Here is a 22,171-nt window from a genome sequence, read left to right as displayed (position 1 = left end):
CTATAACACGCACCCTCATTTTACCAAGGATATTTGGGTAAAAAAAGTTTTTTACCCAAATATCCATGATAAAATGAGGGTGCGTGTGTGCGCGTGTATACCCCGATATACCCCCATGAAAGGCAGGGGGAGAGAGGCCGTCGCTGCCTGCTTCTCTCCCCCTGCCTTTCCTGGGGTCTAGAGCGCTGCTGTCGGCCCTTCTCACCCCCTGGTTATCGGCGCCGCTGCCCGTTCTGTCCCCCTGACTATCGGTGCCGGCGCCGATAGCCAGGGGGAGAGAAGCGGCGCCGACAGCCAGGGGGAGAGCCCCGTTGCCTCCCCCCATCCCCGGTGGCATAATTACCTGAGTCCGGTCCGCGCTGCTCCAGGCCTCCGTCGTGCGTCCCCAGAGTCGTTGCTATGCACGGCGCGGCGCTCTGACGTCATGCGCCGCGCCGTTCAGCGCATAGCAATGACGCCGAGGACACACGACGGAGGCCTGGAGCAGCGCGGACCGGACTCAGGTAATTATGCCACCGGGGATGGGGGGAGGCAACGGGGCAGCGGCGCCGGCAATGGGTGCCGCTGCCCCTTCTCTCCTCCTGGCTGTCGGCGCCGCTTCTCTCCCCCTGGCTATCGGCGCCGGCACCGATAGTCAGGGGGACAGAACGGGCAGCGGCGCCGATAACCAGGGGGTGAAAAGGGCCGACAGCAGCGCTCTAGACCCCAGGAAAGGCAGTGGGAGAGAAGCGGGCAGCGACGGCCTCTCTCCCCCTGCCTTTCCTGGGGGTGTATCGGCGTATAACACGCACACAGACTTTAGGCTAAAAATTTTAGCCTAAAAAGTGCGTGTTATACGCCGATAAATACGGTATATATATATATATATGGAAGTGAAATTGAAATAGTAAAAGATAATTTAGCAGATTTGGTGGTTTTCTTTTCTACGCCATTTACCTTGTGGTCAGATAACATGTTAGTTTTATACTTTAGGCCGGCCTGATTACAGCGATACCAGATTTGTATCGTTTACCTCATGTTTTACTAATTCTGAACTTTTTCTAATTTTTTGAATTGCCATTTTTTAACCCCTGTAGGCTTTATTTTTTTTCCGCATACCAGGCTGTATGAGGGCTCATTTTTTGCACCATTATCTGTTTTTTGTATCGGTACCATTTTGGTATTGATCAGACTTTGAACTTTTTTTTCTGGGATATTATAAAAATTGCAAATCTGTGGTTTGGTATTTTTTTACATTTACCGTACGGGATACATAATGTTATATTTTAATAGGTTATACAATTACGCACGAAGCGATACCAAATATGTTTATTTTTATTATGTTTGCATGTTTTTATATAGGAAAAGGGGGTGATTTGAACTTTTAACATGGAAGGGGTTAATGTAGCGGTCTTCAAACCGTGGCCCTCCAGATGTTGCAAAACTACAACTCCCAGCATGCCCGGACAGCCAACGGCTGTCCTGGCATGTTGGAAATTGTAGTTTTGTAACATTTTGAGGGGCACAGTTTGAAGACCACTGGGTTAATGTGTGTCTTTCAAACTTTTATTAAAACTTTATTTTATTTAATTTTTTACACTTTATTACACTTATAGGAGGAATCATTAGATTCCTCAGACAGATGAATAGAGTTTTATTGAACTCTATTAATCTGTGTGCTCTGTGATCCATTGATAGAGCCTAGTCCAACCAGGCTCTATCAATGACAGAGCGGGACAGCAGGGAACAGAGGTAAGCCCTCCGGCTACCTCCATAGTGGATCGCCCCCCTGCGATCAGCTTTGACAGCGGCGATCTAAAGGGTTAATAGCCAGCCGCGGCGATCGGGTCCGCCATTAGAGGGCAAAAAGACAACACCATTTAGGGTAATTTGAGTAATATTTATTATAAAGCCAAATAGTGAAATGCATCTGCCATCTCCCTCGAGGGATCTGGGACATGAGTGGTGTATGCGTCAGAGCGCCATCTGCCCAACTTCTGAATCACATGTGTTGGCACTTTGTGCCTGGAGGCCGCAGACACAGCTCCTATCCGAATGAGTGTCCTGAATATTCCCTAGGGTTGTGGCCTAATGTACGAAGCAATGTGCGGACATGTGATATGAATAAAGAGGTGGTAAGAGCCCCCGCACCGAAAGGCCACAGTGGCGCCTCCGAAGACTTGTCGCGGAGAAAGTTTACCAGTTGCGACAACACCGGGCACCACTCGTTGCCTGAAGGGAAGAACCTGACCACAGCACCCCACCGGGAAGTTATGGTGACAGAAAGTGAAACCTCAAACCAAGAACCCTGCCACCTTAAGTGAGCTTTCTGTAAGTGTGCCGTACCCCGCCTGGCACACGAGAATTCTCCCGGTCAGAGGAAACCATAGAACGCTAGGTACACTGCCGACTTCAGTATCAGGCTGCGCTCGAATCTGAACGGGTTACCGTCCAACACGTCCGACAATGACCTAACCAGTTCACCGCTGATAGGCCTCCCGAGCCAGAATACTAGAGCTACGGGCCAAGACCCCACTGAGCGCAGCCTTGACAGCCTGAGACGAAAGCATAGAAAGCCTGTCCGGGTGAGATAAAGAAATGAAGTGCTTGATACCTGAAAGATAAGATTTGATGGTACTATGAGATAAATGCAGAGAAGAGTGACAGAACCCGATGACAGATAGAATGACATTAGTGTCAAAGAAAAAGGAATACGGTGAGTTAGATATGACCTGAAAGTGTTGTATGCAGCATGATATGCCTTCATTGCTAGTTTAAACATATGCAAAGTCTACTGGCACAGCGGTATGTGCGGTGTAACTATTGGTAATTGTAGAGTACCAGCTATGACCATCTGTACCGCATGAAAGCTACAAACGTATGTGTAGTGTACTCCGTATGCATCCATGAGCGTATGAACAGTGCGCGCTGTGTGTATGGCAAGACGACAACAGTTATGAGCATATGTTTCTGGATAGCGACCCGCGTATGTATGAAAGGACGGCACACGTGAGTGCAGTATGACCACGACAAGCACACGAACAGTGCTCAAGGCCTGAGTGTTTAACACTGTCTGTACACATTGCATATAACACACCGAGCGTATGAACAGTGCAAGCTATGTGTATGGTGAGCCAGTATGAGCAAGAAACGACAACAGTTATAAGCATATGTTCTGAATAGCGACCCGCGTATGTATGAAAGGACGGCACGCGTGAGTGCAATATGACCACGACAAGCAAACGAACAGTGCTCAAGGCCTGTCTGTACACAATGCATATAACACAATGAGCGTATGAACAGTGCAAGCTATGTGTATGGCAAGACAGTATGAAGCTAGATATGACAACAGTTAAAAGCATATGTTCTGAATTGCGACCCTCGTATGTAAAGGACGACACACATGAATGCAATATGACCAAAACAAGCACACGACCAGTGCCCAAGGACCTATTGTTTAACACTGTCTGTACACACTGCATATAACACAATGAGCATATGAACAGTGCGAACTGTGTGTATGGTACGACAGTCTGAAGCTAGATACAACAACAGTTGTGCGCAAATGTTCTGGATAGCAACCCGCGTATGTATGCAAAGGACGGCACACGTGAGTGAAATATGACCACGACAAGCACACAAACAGTGCTCAAGGCCTGAGTGTCTAACACTGTCTGTACATATTGCATATAGCACAACGAGCACATGAAATGTACACAACAGTGACTGTACCTGCTGCCTAAGACACTATGAGTGCATGTACTGTATGCAACACTAACTGTGGCTCCTGCATGTGACACTTATGAGTGTACGTACTGTAAACAAAACACTAACTGTACCTGCTGTATTTAACACAAGCACTGTGTCCGTAGACATGATCGGTCTCCGCGTGCCTATCGTACCTGTAGGTTAGACAGGTCCTGCGTATCCTCGTGACTGTAGATGTGACAGGTCTTTGCGTAATCATCGTGCCTGTAACAAGACAATCTAACTCAAACCTCGTACCTGTAGACGTGACAAGTCTTGAATAACGCTGTGGACGTGATGGACGCTCGCATGATGTTGCCTGAATGGACTAAACAGATAAATGCTGACCACAAACTGCAAACGTACACACCGTGGAATGCTACAAACGTATGTACAGTGCAAGCTTAAACGTATGCGAAGTATACTGGCACCAAGGTATGTTCGATTTAACTATTAATGATTGTAGAGAACAAGCTATGAGCATCTGTAAAGTATGAAGCTACGAACGTGTGTATGGTATATTCCGTGTAACTCCATGGGCGTATGAACAGTGCAAGCTATGAGCGTGAGTATGGTAAGACAGTATGAAGCTAGATACAACAATGGTTATAAGCATATGTTCTGGACAGCGATATGTATGGAAAGGACGGCACGCGTAAGTGCAATATGACCACGACAAGTACACGAACAGTACTCAAGGTCTGAGTGTTTGACCCTATGTCTGTACACGTAGCGTGTGACACAACGAGCGTATGCACTATATACAACAGTAACTGTACCTGTTGCATGAGACACTATGGGCGCATGTACTGTATGCAACACTAACTGTGGATTCTGCATATGACACTGAGTATACGTGCTGTAACAAAAACACTAACTGTACCTGCTGCATATGACACTGATCATAAGCACTGTATGTCACCTAACTGTGCCTACTGCCTTTAACACTATGAGCGTATGCACTGTATGCCATCCCAGTGTGACTGTACCCACTGCATATGACCCTGCCCATATGTACTGCGAACTACCTTAACTATACCTACTGCATGTGATACTATGAGCATATTTACTGTATATAGCACCTATGACTGTGACCCCTACAAATGACACTATAAGCATGTATGCTGGTGTACAAACTAACTATACCCACTGCAACGACACTATGAGCGCATGGACTGTATGCAATACTAACTACCCACTGCAATATAACACCATGAGCATATGTACTGTATGCGATACTACAAAGAACCCCCTGCAAATACACCACGAGCGTGTGTACTATGCCTAACCCTGTAACCTACTGCATGCTACTATGACCTTGTGTACTGTATACGACACTGTAACTGCACCTTCTGCATATAAGCCACAACGCATGTACGTACTATACGCATTTTATTTATTTTTATTATTTTTCTCTTAAAATACCCCCCCCCCCCCCCCCCGAGTGTACGGTATGACCGTTATGAACGACTGCATGAAAACGCTATGAGTGACTGCACGGTATGAAACGTTATGAGTGACTGCGCGCACCGTGACCTACGTGCAGTATGGAAACTGCCATGTGTCGCGAAAGCAGTATGCAAATGAGTGTAGGTACCGTGTATGTGTTACGTATGGAGCGAAGATATGAGCGTAGGCCGTGTAGCAACGTGTGGCATGGATGCTACGAGTGACTGCACGGTATGGCCGCTGTGAGTAACTGCCCAGTATGGACGAACCGAACACACACTTAATGTTGAACGTAATGCTGAGAGTGACTAAACGTGCAAGCGTAGGTGAATGAAAGCATGCTGCCGTAATGCAATTGCCATCCCAAAGTACCACCTGAAGCATGTGAAACATGAGATGACAGAGAGTCTGACCGTGAATGTAAGTATGGCACGTGTAGCCATTAATTAACGAACAGTGACCACCTCCTGACTACGAGTCAAGATTATAGTGAACACCGTTCCTAACTAACTAGCAATGGCTCTGAAGACGTGTCAGCAACCACCGCAGGCAAGTGGTCACCCTTGAAGAAGAGTCCAGATTGCAGTGACCACTACCCGTTTGACGAGAATGCTCTGCGTACGTGACAGTAGCAATGACGCACTGAACCCTATCTGATGAACGTATCAGATTTAGCAGTAACTCAGCGCCTATGTGTAACAGCTGCAGTGTTTACCATTTAACTAGTGTGATGGAAGTGTTATGAAAGTGGTCACAACAAGAACCCGATCTCACTAAAAACACAGTGACCATGCAAGATGAGGAATAAAACGATATCCGATTGGTACTGACCGTAGCCACCGGTGTAGCTTTTGGAAAAGAAAAACAGGAATGAAACGACCACCAACCGTATACAGACCACCCACTCTGGGGAGGAGAGGAGAAACGTTGTTCTAAGCTACCTGACCGCTTGCGTACACAATCTGCCTAATACAAGCCGATAGATGACTTGCATAACCTCAACCTAACCCCCCCCCCCCCGTGTGTATCTTAACCCAACCCACTGCGACAAAACCTTATCCCACATTGTATCTGCAACCCCTGCCTCAACTCCCTACCCTATAGCACGATACATGTGATTGGTGCAACATGCACCAAACATCGGTGTACCAAGACCCCTCCAGGTACCTGGACACATACGGACCGCTCGGACAGCGCTGCCCCGCCGCAAACTGCCGTGTGCTGACGATGCTGGGTGCCGGAGCCCGCCCGCCATTCGAGGGGAGCAAAGCCACGGACCCGGGTACCGTGAGTAATAACCCTGCCGGTTACCCGGCACTTACCTGCACCAACACCCGACAGGCCCAGCGTACGCAACGAAAAGAACCCCCGCACTTACGTCAACCGCGGTCGCGGTGCGGGGCATTATCGGCAAGGTAATTGCTGATACCGATAATGCCCAAAATCGTGATTATCGGCCAATAATATCGGCCATACCGATAATCGGTCGATCCCTAATATATATATATATATACACATACATACACACGTCTATCTATTTATTTATTTTTTTCCAACTGAAGAGAGAGGGAGACGGGGAGGTGTCTCACCCCACCCAGTCAGTGCGCCGCGCCGTGCAGTGCATAGCAACGACGCAGGGGACGCACGCCGGAGGCCTGAAGCAGCGCGGACCCGACCCCGGCAACAGGTAATTATGCCACCGGGGATGGGGGGAGGCAACGGGGCAGCGGCGCCGGCAATGGGTACCGCTGCCCCTTCTCTCCCCCTGGCTATCGGCGCCGCTTCTCTCCCCCTGGCTATCGGCGCCGGCAATGGGGTGCCGGCACCGATAGTCAGGCGGACAGAACGGGCAGCGGCGCCGATAGCCAGGGGGAGAGAAGGGCCGGCAGCAGGGCTCTAGACCCCAGGAAAGGCAGGGGGAGAGAAGCGGGCAGCGACGGCCTCTCCCCCCCTGCCTTTCCTGGGGGTGTATCGGCGTATAACACGCACATAGACTTTAGGCTAAAAATTTTAGCCTAAAAAGTGCGTGTTATACGCCGATAAATACGGTAATTTAAGTCATGTTTAAAAAAAAATTCTGAACTTTTTTGACCCCTGTAACTTTTTTTTTTTTGCATACCAAGCTGTATGAGGGTTAATATTTTGCGCCATAATCAGTTTTTTGTATCGGTACCATTTTGGTATTGATCTGACTTTTTAACTTTTTTCTGGGGATATTATAAAAATTGCAATTCTGTGGTTTGGTATTTCTTTTTACATTTACCGTACAGGATACATAATTTTATATTTTAATAGGTCATACAATTACGCACGCAAAGATACCAAATATGTTTATTTTTATTATGTTTACATGTTTTTATATAGGAAAAGGGGGTGTTTTGAACTTTTAACATGAAAGGGGTTAAATGTGTCTCTTTTAAACTTCTATTAAAGCTTTTTTTTTTCTCATACAGATGAATAGAGTTCTATTGAACTAATTGATCTGTGAGCTCTGCGATCCATTGATAGAGCCTGGTCCAGCCAGGATCTATCAATGACAGTGGGGGGGCGATCCACCCCACTAGCCCACCAGGGAGCATTCACATGTCCCTTTAGACGCCGCTGTCAGCTTTGACAGCGGCGATTTAAAGGGTTAATAGCCAGCCGCGGCGATCGCTTCATGCTGGCTATTAGTGGCGCCCCCTGGCTACTGAGAACAGCCGGGGGCTGCAGAGTATGGAGCGGGTACGAGTCCGGAGCCCGCTCCATACAGGCTGCTAAGCGCCGCATGCTAGCTATTAACGGTGGCCCCCGGCTACTGAGAACAGCCGGGGGCTGCAGAGTATGGAGCAGGCAGGAGTCCGGAGCCAGCTCCATACATACTGCTGAGCGCCGCATGCTAGTTATCGGCGGTGTGAAACTTGCGCCGCGTGCAGACGTGCGACCGCTCCTCCCCTCAGCTCTGCAAACGTTTCTGAAGCTAGAGCTGGTGGGGAGCGAAGGCAGAGGACACAGTTCTGCACGGGGAGCAAGAAGCCACACACCCTCATCTCCCCCGCAGGTTTGCATTGCAGAAAGAAGGCAGAGCAGGGGGAGTGAGGACATACACAGCTTCTCATCTCCCCTCCCCCTGCACTGCCTTCAGAGGACGCAAGCTTCCACAGCCGGGAGCTGCAGAGTACAGAGCGGGCAGGAGTCCAGAGCCCGCTCCATACAGACTGCTGAGCGCCGCAGCGCTTGTCAGGTCCGGGCCCTGCTTGACCGAAGCCGGGCTAAGGGACAGAAAAATTCACCTGCCCGGCGCCCGGAACTGCATGTCCGGGGTGTCGGGCTATAGGAATTCCGCATCCCTGATAGATTCAGAAAGGCACATCAATAGAAGTAAAATACAGCAAAAATTTCCATGTAGGACATGCACAGGCCCATCAGGTAAGCTCTCAATTACAGGGGCCTCGTAATGGAAACATATAACCCACAAGACGCATATGGGGCCAAGGAAGCACTGGCTGAACAAATGTGATGGGAGGACGTGAGAGCCCACTCTAGGATGGCAAGTGCAGCAGAATATCAAATCTACTTATACTGGATGTATAGAAGTAAGGCAGGAACCACATCATGACAAGAGTATTACTAAACTCCATTTCTAAAAATCTTTATCCATATCATCTGGTTCTGTGAGGAAATGTACTAAAGGAGTTTACTGCATCATGTTGGTATGTTATATACTGGCTGAGCAGAGAGGGAATCCATCCTGTATACGGTACTGCTGGTGAGCACAATTACAACGATGCCTGAAAAGTTAAGCACTCTAGCTAAATATAGATACTAAGGCTGGGTTCACATGTACAAGCATATGTTAATATGTTATGAATATAGAAGGAAAATATGGAATATTTCGAAAATGATGAATGCAATACACATCAAGTACAGCTGCATTTATATATTAATCCTTAGCCATACAGTTTAACTGGTGTTATCTATCCACAAAACAGATTAAAGTAGTACATGATTTTTAAAAACAAAAAAAGAAAAATATGCTCATATTTTATATGCTGTGACTAGCCCTATAGAGTAGCATTGGCTGTGTATTACACAGGCTCATGTAAAACTGGCCATAGGCTGTATACAAAAAAAATAATATTGTTTAGCCAAGGAACAGGATACTGGCTATTTGCCTTTTGTTACTTTTTTTTTATTTTATTTTTTTATTTTTTTTGTATTTATTACAATATACAAGAAAAGTTAGCATGGTTTTTTATTTGTCATTTAATTGTGGCAAAAGACTGTTTTTGGAAAAATTTCTTAAAAAAAAAAAAAAAAAAAAAAAAAAAAAAATGACAACAGTAACACATCCCTAAAGAGAATCAGCAAGTGCAGTTCACAATAACAGTATAATATATCATTACCTAACCCCAGCTTTTTCTCTCTTGGCCTAAGCAACTGAAACAAAGAAAAAAAGAAAATAATAATAATCATAACATGGATTTAAGAAGAATAAAGAAAAATATATATTTTCAAACCTTTCAAATGGGTTGTTCAATGCTGCCATATAGGGAATCTAGAACTGCTGAGAGAGGCTAATAGGAGAGTTTACTGTAAAAAAGGTGTGTGATCAGGACACCCTAAGCTATTTGATGTTAAATCATTCTCAATTAGGGGGTTGGTCACAGGTCCTTTTAAACTCTTGGGGACGCAGGGCGTATGCATACACCCTGCATCCCCGATCCTTAAGGACTGAGGGAGTACCTGTACGCCCTGAGCGTTTTTGGTCCCTGCCGCTTACGGGACCGGGATGCCTGCTGAAATAATTCAGCAGGCATCCCGGCACATCGCGGAGGGGGGTCCCGAGGTCCCCCCATATTGGCGATCGCAGCATTTCGCCGGTAAATACTAATCAGTGATCTGCGGCGGTTCCGGGTCATCTGGGTCACGTGTGACCCGGATAATGATTATGATCAGTGGTGTAATATACACCTCCAACAATCATCCGTACAGTACTGGGAGGTGGCAGTGTTGCCACCCTCCCCCCAGAACAGATGTGATTGGGCGGTCGTAGTGACCGCACCAATCACAGTGTATGAGGAGGGGGGAGGAGAGCAGGAGCATGTTGCTCCGCTCTGATCAGCACCATTTTACATCTGGTGCTGATCAGAGCAGAGCCCCGTGCTGATCTCCCCGCCTCACAGTCATAAAAGTGCCCCTTGGCACTGTTTCTGTGCCCCCTGAGCATTTAGGGAAAATTTTAGATTAGGCAGGGATAGGTTTAAGAGGTAAAAAAAACAAAATGATATACATATATATTTTTAAACAGCGTACCATACTGTAGGTGTCTGCGGGTCCGCAGAAACTTTATCTGCGTGACCCGAGTCCTACAGGGTCACTGATCAGTACTATGGGACTGATCAGCGGCGGATGGGCTTTAGCTAACGGTGGCAGACCGCTCTTTTATAACTAAGAGGGCCTGGCCACACGTTTAGCAAAGGTGGCGGGCCCTCTTAGTTATAAAAGAGCTGTCCGCACCGTTAGCTAAAGCCCACCTGCCGCTGATCAGTCCCGTAGTACTGATCAGCTTTTTTTTTTTGTGGTACAGGCACTTTTTTGGGTTATAGCGGCTTATTTTTGCACTTATAGGCGGTCCGTGCCAGTAGCAGGCCTGTGCTGTGTGGACGGACCGTTCCTCTGTGTGCGGCCTGCCCCACCGTTGTCAGTGATTTATCACTGATCAGCAGTTTTTTTTGGGTTCAGGCAGGTGCATTTTTTCAGGGTTAAGCGTTTTTTATTTTATTTTTCGGGAATTTTGTGTGAGGGTCTGTACATGCCACCAGCCACTGTTCTGGGCTGAGTGGCCAGACCCCCCACTAACTCCCTGCTGCCACCAAGTACTAATCAGTGTGCACACCACTGATTAGGTTAAACGCTTTTTTTGGGCGCAAGGCTTTTTTTTGCGCTAGAAGTCTATTTAAAAAAAAAAAAGTTTTTCCCTTTTTAGTTTATATTGTTTCTGTTAGGGTGGGTTTAGTTAGGTTAGGGCGGGTTAGGGAGGTAGTATCGCACCACACGCAGCACACACACCAATAAAGTTTTTCCCCCCACATATATACACTTCACCCCCCATTAGAGTAGGGAAATGGCCCGCAGGGTGTTTTCAGCGGAGGAGGCATATGCCATACTTGCCTCCGACACTGAAAGCGCCTCAGAGGACGAGGAAGACCCCAGCTTCCTTATTTCTTCAGCGTCCTCCTTATCTTCTGATGATGAGCCACCAAGGCGGCGGAGATGCCGCCAAGCGAGGCTGCAAACCTCCTCTGCTCCTAACCCTGTGCCCCATGCTAGTATGAGTCCCCCTGGCGCTCATACTAGTCAAGCCCCCCAGCCAAGTTTACTGGTGCCAGTGAACTTGTCTGGACTGAGCAAGCGGACCACCAGCCCGGAACTCCTGAGTTTGTTGGCGACTCAGGAATCAAGATTGACATCGTCGGGTTCACTGAAATTAACTATTTCAGTTTTTTTTTCCAGTGACTACTTTGTCAATCTGATGGTTGACCAGACGAACCTGTACGCCCAACAGTTCGTCACCGCAAACCCGGGCTCCTTTTTAGCTAGGCCCGGTGGCTGGTTCCCAGTCGATGCAGCTGAAATGGGGACCTTTTGGGGCCTTGTGCTGCATATGGGCCTAGTTAAAAAGCCAAAGGTCAGGCAGTACTGGAGTGGGGACATCCTGTACCAGACCCTGCTCTACAGTATGGCTATGACACACCTTCCCTAGGCGGTGTACTGTTTGTAATAGGCTCACATGTGGGTGTTCCTTTCTTGTATTTTCCTCTGAATGTATGTAACTATTAGGTCCGTAAGAAACATCGGCCTCAAACGCGAAGAATTCTCGCTCATGAACTCTGATGTATTTCCAGGCGACAATTCGGAGTCACATGTTAGTTGTTCACAGAATGAGGAAGCAGAACATAGGTTGAAAATTGCAATTTTCAAAAGCTACCCTTCATCCATTCTTGGGAAATAAATGTAGGAAACACCCGTGCGTTCAAAATGTCCTCTTTACCCCTATACCCATTCCTCAGGGTGGGTACCTTCTTTGATGGGGTCACATTTGGGCGTTTCATTTTTGTATTTTTCTACTGATATACCATAGGCTACTGATATGCCATAGGCTTCAAATGCAAACAGACCTCTATGAGTTCTGAGCCTTGTTGTGTGCCTGCCCAGCACGTTACCCCATATGTGGATGTGTTTCCATAGTCAGGAGAAAAAGCCCTCCAAAATTTGTAACCCAATTTCTCCCATTACCCCTTGTGAAAATGTAAAAAATTGGGTAACCCCAGCATTTTAGTGTAAAAAAAATTACATTTTTACACCTGTGAGGTGTAAGTACTCACTATACCCCTTGTTACCTTCCTTGAGGGGTGTAGTTTCAGAATTGTGGTCACTTGACAGGGTTTTTGTTTTTGTTTTAGACTTTATGTCAGAACCTCAATCATTGCAGTGCAAAGCACCACTTTAGGCCTCAAATGTCTCCGGTGCTGTCCCACTCCTAAGCCCTGTTTTGCGCCCGCATAGTGCTTTTCCGCCTTATATAGGGTATTTCCTTATTCTGGAGAAATTGGGCTACAAATTTTGTGGAGATTTTTTTCTATTACTACTTGTGAAACTAAAAATAAAAAACAGCAATTCAGTGTTAAAAATCAATTCTTTCACTTTTACGGCCCACTGTTCAAAAAACGTGAGGTGTAAGTACTCACTATAACCCTTGTTACGTTCCTTGAGGGGTGCAGTTCCTAAAATGGTGTCACATCTGTTCTTGCACAATGGGGGGCTTTGTAAACGCACACGGCCCCCAATTTCAATTCCAACAAACTTTCCTCCAAAAGCCCAATGGCGTTCCTTCTTTTCTGAGCATTGCAGTGCCCGCAGAGAACTTTACATCCACATATGGGGTATCTTCTTTCTCAGGCGAAATTGCACCACAAATTATGGGGGCCTTTTGCCCTATTACCCCATGTGAAGATTAAACATTTGGGGTAACACTATTAAAAAAGTGCAAAAGATAGTGCGAAAAATCTAATTTTTCACTTTTATGGCCAACTGCTCAAAATACCTGGGTGAGGTGTAAGTACTCACTGTAACCCTTGTTATGTTCCTGAAGGGGTGTAGTTTCCAAAATGGTGACACATGTGGGGGGTTTCTGCTGTTCTGGCTCCATGGGAGGTTTGTAAATGTGCATTGCCCCGACTTCAATACCAGCAAAATTCTCTCTCAAAAAAGTCCAATGGCACTCCTTTTCTGAGACCTGTAGTGCGCCAGCAGAGCACTTAACGTCCACGTATGGGGCGTTTTCTTAATCGGGAGAAATTGGGCTTCAAATTTTGGGGTCCATTTTCTCCAATTACCCCTTGAGAAAAATAAAAATTTGGGGTAACACCCTCATGTTAGTGTTACTGTTCTGGTACCATGGGGGCTTCCTAAATGCAACATGGCCCCCAAAAACCATGACAAAAAAAATTTGTTTTAAAAAAATCCCACAGTTGCTCTTTCCCTCTTGAGCCATTTTGTGAGCCCGCAGAGCACTTTATGTCAACATATGAGGTATTTCCATACTAGAGAGAAATTGGGCTTCAAATTTTGGGGGGCTTTTTCTCCTTATACCACTTTTAAAAATGAAAGAAATGGGGCTACAAGAACATGTTGGTGTAAAAAAATATAAAGATTTAGATTTTTCTTGTGAAACACCTAAAGGGTTAACAAACTTTCTGAATGTCATTTTGAATACTTTGAGGGGTGTAGTTTCTATAATGGGGTAATTTATGGGGTATTTCTCACAGAAATGCCCCTCAAATCCACTTCAAACTTAACTGGTCCCTGAAAAATTCAGATTTTGAAAATTTTTGCTATACTTTGAAACCATCTGATGTCTTCAAAAAGTAAAAACATGTCAACTTTATGATGCCAACATAAAGTAAACATATTAAGGGGAATTCATCATTGGTTTTACCCTGGTTTTGTGGTGTACATTTGTCTCACAGTTTGTTTCAGATGCTGTTTTGAGACTTTTCATTGCGACTTTTGCTTTATAAGGTTTTCCTGAAAGAACATACCAAGTCATGATTTCAGTTGATATCATGGAGGAAGGAATTCATGAGTGTGACTTTTCAGTTTTTTGCATCTTTTGTCGCATCTGTGCTAAATTAGGCGCAAATCTACACCAGCCCTGACATGGCATACAAAACTGACTGCAACTTTTTATAATGCTGTGTGCACATTTTGTCGCACGGGATAAAAAGTCACACAAAAAGTCTCAGATGAAGCACCATACAAAGTGGTGTTGAAGTAAGAAATGTGATCAGCACCAGAATTATCACTTGCCCTGCACCCTGTAAGGGTGCGTTACCACCTGGCGTATACGCAGCGTATTTCACGCTGCGCAAAATTTACGGCAGCAGTGGGAAATACGCTGCGTATTCCTTGCTCACTATACACACAGGGCTTTCTGGCGGCAGCCCTATATGTGCAGTGAGTTTTGTAGGTGGAGCCGCGCGTCACAGTCACGCCGGCACACGGTCCCGCCTCCAAAACTCACTATACAGCTGCCGCCGGAAAGCCCTGTGTGTACAGTGAGCAAGGAATACGCAGCATATTTCCCGCTGCTGCCATAAATTTTGCGCTGCGTGAAATACGCTGCGTATACGCCAAGTGGGAACGCACCCTAATAATTCTGGTGCAGGTACACAGTTTCCACCACAGAAATGAATGGGGGTAAAAAGACATCCACCTACACCACTCTTGATGAATACTCCCCATTGTATTTGTGAATCAATATATAATTTATTTGGAATATCTATTTTCCTCACAAGCAGAGTGTTTCAAAGTTAGAAAAATTCAAAATTTTCTAAAAATGTTGGGATTTTTCACCAAGAAAGGATGCAAGTAACTAGAAAAATGTACCACTATGTTAAAGGAGTATTCCGGGCAAAAACATCTCATCCCCTATCGAAAGGATAGGGGATAAGATGTCTGTTCGCAGGGGGTCCGCCGCTGGGACCCCCGTAATCTCCCTGCAGCAGCCCGCATTCTATGCGTAGCTGTGTCTGCAGTTTCGGAAACCGGCGGGCTTCCGTGAAGGGGATGTGACATCACGCCACGCCCCTCCATTCATGTCTATGGGAGGGGGCGTTGCGGCCGTTACGCCCCCTCCCATAGAAATGAATGGGGGGGCGTGGCGTGACGATAGCCGATAACTTATACCGATATTCAGGTATAAATTATCGGCTATTTTCACCCCCCCCCCAGACCCGGCTGCGCAGAAGCCGTTGCAGATCAATGATTTAAAGCGGGCGCCGCCGCCACCCTCTTCTCTCCCCCTGCCTGTCCTCCCTAGTCCAACCACCACCGCCCCCTTGCCTATCCTCTGGCCAGAGACCGCTGCCGCCCGCTTCTATCCCCCTGCTGGTCCTGAGTCCAACCACCGCCGCTGCCCCATTGCCTCCCCCATCCCCGGTTTTATAATTACCTGTTCCCGGGGTCCGCGCTACTTCTGGCTCCGGCGGCGTCCTCAGCTGTCATTGTGCACACTGACGGCGATGTCGTGTTGAGGACGTCACTATTCATTTTGCAGCGCACAGCAATAGCGCAGGAAGCCGCAGGTAATTATAAAACGGAGGATGGCGGAGGCAATGGGGCAGCGGTGGCGGTCTCTGGACGGGGAGACGGGCGGGGCATTATCGGCAAGGTAATTGCCGATACCGATAATGTCCAAAATCGTGAATATCAGCTGATAATATCGGCCAAACTGATAATCGGTCGATCCCTAATTTCCATATGTAAAATCATCAGTGTATAAAGTACAAGGAATATGGAAAAGAAAAAAAATGCACAATTCCTGCATTGAAACATAACTTCGGTGTGTATTTTAAAGAGGTTGCCCAGGATAAGAAAAATGTTGCTTCATTTTTTTTCAAAAAACAGCACTACTCCTGCCTGTCCACAGACTGTGTCTGTGGACAGGAAGGGCACTAAAAAAAACAAACAAACCCAAAAAACAGCATTTTTCTAATCCTGGACAATCACTTTGAATCCACAGCATGTCAAGATTATATATATATATATATATATCCCGTATTTATCGGGGTATACCACGCACCGGCCTATAACAGGCACCCTCATTTTACCAAGGATATTTGGGTAAAAAAAAAAGTTTTTTTACCCAAATATCCTTGGTAAAATGATGTTGCGTGTGTGTGCATGCGTATACCCCGATACACTGTTTCTGACCCCGCAGAAGCCCCCAGGAAAGGCAGGGGGAGAGAGGCCGTCGCTGCTCGCTTCTCTCCCCCTGCCTTCCCTTGGGTCTAGAGCCTTGCTGTCGCTGCTTCTCTCCCGCTGGCTATCTGCGCCGCTGCCCGTTCTCTCCCCCTGACTATTGGTGCCGGCGCCCCATTGCCGGCGCCGATAGCCAGGGGGAGAGAAGCGGCGCTGGCAAGGGTGCAGCGGCGCCGATAGCCAGGGGGAGAGAAGGGGCAGCTGCACCCATTGCCAGCGCCGCTGCCCCGTTGCCTCCCCCATCCCCGGTTGTATAATTACCTGTTGCCGGGGTCGGGTCCGCGCTGCTTCAGGCCTACGGTGTGCATCCCCTGCGTCGTTGCTATGCACTGCACAGCGTGGCGCAATGACGAGTGACGTCATTGCGTCTTGCAGTGCATAGCAACGACGCAGAGGACGCACACCGGAGGCCTGAAGCAGCACGGACCCGACCCCGGCAACAGGTAATTATACAACCGGGCAGCGGCGCCGGCAATGGGTGCCGCTACCCCTTCTCTCCCCCTGTCTGTCGGCGCCGCTGCCCCATTGCCGGCGCCGCTTCTCTCCCCCTGGCTATCGGCTTCTCTCCCTCTGGCTATCGGTACCGGCAATGGGGCAGTGGCACCGATAGCCAGGGGGAGAGAACGGGCAGTTCGTGTTATACGCCGATAAATACGGTATATTTACATATTTTTTTTCTTTAGTTCCTGTGCAGATTCGGAACTGAAATCTGCAGCAGGAAATCCACAACATTTGCTAAAGATGTTCTGCCGCAACAAATCTGCAGCATTGGGTGCCTTCTGATGTCCTCCATCTCCTTGCCCATGTTGCCATGTCCTTGGCTGCCCCCAGTCACTAAATAAATCTACTCACAATCTTGTCTGATCCGTAAATTTTTTGCAGTTGCTGAGCCACTTCCAATGTCCCATCCGGGCTTCCATCATCAATTATGATTATCTCATATTCATATCCACTGGAAAGAAACAATAATAATAATAATATAATTGTGACTCTTTATATGATTAACACAAAAATAATTAGAAAATAAACAACCCTGCAAAACAGGAGTTTGCACCAACTCTTATTCATATAATATAGGCCCCATTCCCATCATATTAAAGGGGATTAATCATGTTATACATCAAGATACCATTTATAAAAAATAAAGATCTCTGGTCACCAGCACTTTGACCACTCCCATAGTGTATAAGTGAATTGAATGCGACCCTGTGCACTGGATAATGACACCATCTTGCAACTTTAGCTCCCTGTATTAAACCGTATACGTTTTTTTTTTAACATGGGAGTCAATGGGAACCGTACAGAACCGTATTTGCGTACAGTTCCATCCGGTTTACACCATACTGTTTTTGACTTTGCACAGTTTTTTTTTCTTGGAATTTCAATCAAACAAGTGAACTTTATCTAAAATGGAGTGAAAAGTTAAAAACGCATACGGGTTTAAATTTGTACACACGTTTTGATACATTTTAGGCTGCATTCACACCTTGTTTTCACTGTATGGGTGCCGGCTGTGGGAGGGGAAAACTGGGTGCTCCCATACCCTAGCCGGACCAGCGCTTAAATCCATTTACTTTAATGAGCCGACCGGAGTCAAACGGTGACTCCGGTCGGCTCATTTTTGACCCGTATCTGGTTTTGTGAACGGACCTAAAACCGTAGTATACTTGGAATTTCAGCGCTGGTCCTGCTGGGGTACGGGAGTGCCCAGTTTTCCCCTCCCCAGCTGGATCCGGCACCCGTACAGTGAAAACGAGGTGCGAATGCAGCCTTAGGCTGGGTTCACATCACGTTTTTGTCATACTGTTTTCAAATCAGTTTTTTTCTAAAGAAAACCGTATGTTAAAAAAAAACGGATAGAACAGTATGGGAAAAAGTAAACAGTATGTGTTTTAAACCGTATACTGTATTAAAACGTACATACGGTTCAGACCGTTTTTATAAAAATAAAAAAAATTAAATGTATACATGCGATTTTGAAAATGTTGGCCATTTTTTTATTGGAGGGGTGTTGGGTGGGGACTTTAGGATGCAAATGCGCAAAGTAAAAACCATATACGGTTTCCCGTAAGGAACCGTATACATGTGCATTTTCCATTGACGTCCATGTTAAAAAAAAACGTATGCGGTTGCAGTACGGTTTTTTAAACCGGAGACAAAACTGTGGTCAACCATGGTTTTGACTCCGGTTTAAAAACCATACTGCAAACCCATACGTTGTTTTTAGCATGGACGTTAGAGATGAGCGAATTTACAGTAAATTTGATTCGTCACAAACTTCTCGGCTCGGCAGTTGATAGCTTATCCTGCATAAATGAGTTCAGCTTTCAGGTCCTCCGGTGGGCTGGTAAAGGGGGATACAGTCCTAGGAAAGAGTCTCCTAGGACTGTATCCACCTTTTTCAGCCCACGGGAGCACCTGAAAGCTGAACTAATTTATGCAGGAAAAGTCATCAACTGCCGAGCCGAGAAGTTCGTGACAAATCGAATTTACTGTAAATTCGCTCATCTCTAATGGACATCAAGGGGAAACGCACATGTATACGGTTCCATATGGGAAACTGTATACGGTTTTTACTTTGCACATAGGGCATTTGCATACTATTTACTTTTTCCCATACTGTTCCATCTGTTTTTTTTTTTTTTTTTTACCATACGGTTTTCTTTAGAAAAAATTGAGTGAAAACAGTATAGCAAAAACGTGATGTGAACCAAGCCTAGTCAGGTTTTGAGGAATCAGTTTTTCATCAAAAACCTGATGGGCACTGTAATGCAAAAACGTGGTGTGAATGCACCCTAACAGCAGAGGATTCTGCAATCCCAACCAATGACTACATCTCCCAAAATGCTCTGCGACCCTAATGTGCTTTTCTACGGAAACTCAGATGAGACAAAACAGCTTAAAAACTAAAATTCAACAAATAAGTTAATTCTGTCACGAATACAACAAATTCTTATCCCTTCGCTCCTATAAGCGGGGAAAGTGAGGGACTGATGAAAGAAGAGCGGTACTAGCGGGTGCACAGCTGACGGTACCTCTCTCCGAAATATTTGGCCAGCAACCACACGATAAGCGGCAGATTCTCCCTCTCGTTATAGGTGGGCAGCAGCACCGAATATTTATTCCGTCTTCCATCATCTTTCCGGTTTTTACCCCGTTCAGTGACAACAGACATGGTGACCGTGACACAGGAAGTGACAGGGCGCCTAGCCTCAGCTGCAAATCAAGCAGCCAATCAGATCGCTCACTTGTTAATCGGGTGTTACAGTAGCCAATCAGCGCTAACATGGGAGGAGGAAGGTTCCAGGAGTCATCAGCGATTGGCTGTGGTTACGTGGGCGTGGCTAACATGGTTTATCAGCTATTGGCTGTGGTTACGTGGGCGTGGATAGCATGGTTTAGTCTGTGTGTGCCGCTTTAGTTTAGTTATATCTCCTCAGAGTGCTGAGGAGGATGGATGAGAGGTGAGTTCTGTCACTTGTGTCGCAGTTATGAAGGCTCTGCTCTGTACTTATTATGTATCATGTTTGTTAATAGAACAGAGTCATAAGTTTGAAAAACGGTACAAAAAGTTATTTGGTTTTCACGTAATGCTCTGAGAAAGAATAATAGAAGGACATGAGGTAATAAACTCAGGGCTGGTGCAAGGACTTATGCCAACCTAGGCTAAAGCTAATTTTGCTGCCCTTTGTGCCCGCCTATTGGCTCCATCCTTTGGCATGCCCCACCTTATTGAGGTGACATGCTGTAACACCCCTCCTCATGTAAACTCCTGGGGTGACACACGGTAAGGCTGGGTTCACACCACGTTTTTCAAATACGGTTACCGTATACGGTTTTCTGCTAAAAAACGTATGGCAAAAACCGTATGCAACCTTATACAACCGTATGACTCCAAATTAAAACGTATACGGTTTTTCCCCGTACGGTTCTATCCGTTTGCATCAGTTTTTGCCAACGGTTTTGCTATTTTGTTGGAATTCGTTTTCCAGCAATTTAATAAAGTTACTATTGTTCTATTGAAATTCCAATCTGCGCATGTGTCAACTCCAAAAATGGATTAGAAAAAACGTGTGCAACCGTATTCTGAAATTCTGTGTACGGTTCTCATAGACAACAATGTTAAAAGAACCGCATACGGTTCGCATACGGTTTTCCAACCGGAGGCAAAAACGTGGTCAACAGCGTTTTTGCCTACGGTTGAAAAATCGGCAAAACCGTATCCGAGGCAAAACGGATGCAACCGTACACAACATTTGGAATACGGTTTACAATGCATTCTCTATGCATACGGTTTCGGATACGGTCGTATACGTTTTTTTGCGGAAAACCGTATACGGTTACCATATTTGAAAAACGTGGTGTGAACCCAGCCTAAGGGTGCATTCACACTATTTTTTTTTTTGCAATACAGTTTCCGTATCAGGTTTTTGATCAAAATGGATTCCTCAAAACCTGACTAAACTGTATCAAAACGTGTGTACAAATTTCAACCCGTATAGAGTTAAAAACTGTACGGTTTGCAAAATGATGTCCGGTTGCATCCATTTTGTAAGAAAAAAAACGTATACGTTTTTAACTTTTCACTCCATTTTGAATAAAGTTTCACTTGTTTGATTGAAATTCCAAGAAAAAAAAAAATGTGCAAAGTCAAAAACCGGATGGTGAAAACCAGATGGAACCGTAGGCACATACAGTTCTGTACGGTTCCCATTGACTCCCATGTTTAAAAAAAACATAAATGGTTTAATACAGTTTTTCACCTGGACCAAAAAACGTGGTAGACTACAGTTTTGGGTACGGGGAAAAAAAAACTGACAAAACCGTACAGGATGCAAAACGGACACAACCTGATGCATCTTTTGGCATACGGTTTTCAATACAGATTCGTACATTTTTCACATTGAAAACATATGCGGGAACTGTATTGCAAAAACGTGGTGTGACTGCAACCTAACAAACGTCCTAGGATTCTGCTTTGATGTGCACATGGCGGAAATCCTGATTCTGGAGTCTGCAGAAAGAATAGACATGTCTGTTCTTTCTGCAAAGTCTGCACAGAAATGCATTGCTTTCTATAAGAGCGCATTTCCTAAGGCTATGTTCAGAGTGGAGAATGTTCCCCTGCCGGGAGAACATGCCAGTCCTAGGACCGATTGGAAATGCTCCGTCTTGTAGACAGACTCCAGAATCAGGATTTTCACAGCAGAAACATCCGCAGTGTGCACAACGCTCAGAATTCCATTGATATCAATGGGACTCTGCTGCTGTGGAATTCTGTACGGAAATTCCATTGTGTGAGCATACTCTAATGCTATGTTCACATGACAGAATTTCCGTGCGGAATTCTGCCTCATTGAAAGTCCACATGGAGATTCCACAGCAGTAGAGTGCAATTTTATTCAATGGGATTCTGTGCAAACAGCGGAATTTTGGCACCAAATGTTTCTGGCGTGGAAACTCCAATTTTCGTGTCGGCAGAAAAAATGAACAAGTCTGTTCTTTCTGCGGACTCCGCACGGAATGCTTTGCTTTCTATTTGTTTTATGTCCAGAAGGTCCTGAATACAACATATAAAGGAATTGTTGGCCATTGTTCCGTACTCATGAACTACTATCTAGAACACCTAATTTTTTTATAAGGCTCCTTTCACACTGAGTATTCATCCGTTATTAAACATCCGTTTTCTGTG

The 22,171-nt window shown here is 45.9% G+C and overlaps 1 protein-coding gene across 1 annotated transcript in view; it reads right to left on the bottom strand.

Annotated features, from left to right (window-relative positions):
- Nucleotides 1–19,712, bottom strand: part of DPM1 (dolichyl-phosphate mannosyltransferase subunit 1, catalytic) — a 44,699-nt gene extending 24,987 nt beyond the window's left edge. The window contains exons 1-3 of the mRNA XM_056548300.1: nucleotides 19,515–19,712; nucleotides 17,332–17,431; nucleotides 9,561–9,594 (exon numbers count right to left, since the gene is read on the bottom strand). Of these exons, the coding sequence (XP_056404275.1) occupies nucleotides 9,561–9,594; nucleotides 17,332–17,431; nucleotides 19,515–19,654 (274 nt within the window). The 5' untranslated portion in view covers nucleotides 19,655–19,712. The remainder of the gene's footprint in view (nucleotides 1–9,560; nucleotides 9,595–17,331; nucleotides 17,432–19,514) is intronic.
- Nucleotides 19,713–22,171: the final 2,459 nt, after the last annotated feature.

Source organism: Hyla sarda, chromosome 12, assembly GCF_029499605.1.
Source record: "Hyla sarda isolate aHylSar1 chromosome 12, aHylSar1.hap1, whole genome shotgun sequence".
In the NCBI taxonomy this organism is placed as follows: Eukaryota; Metazoa; Chordata; class Amphibia; order Anura; family Hylidae; genus Hyla; species Hyla sarda.
Note: the sequence above shows the minus strand (reverse complement) of the source record. Positions and strands in the feature narration are given on the sequence as shown.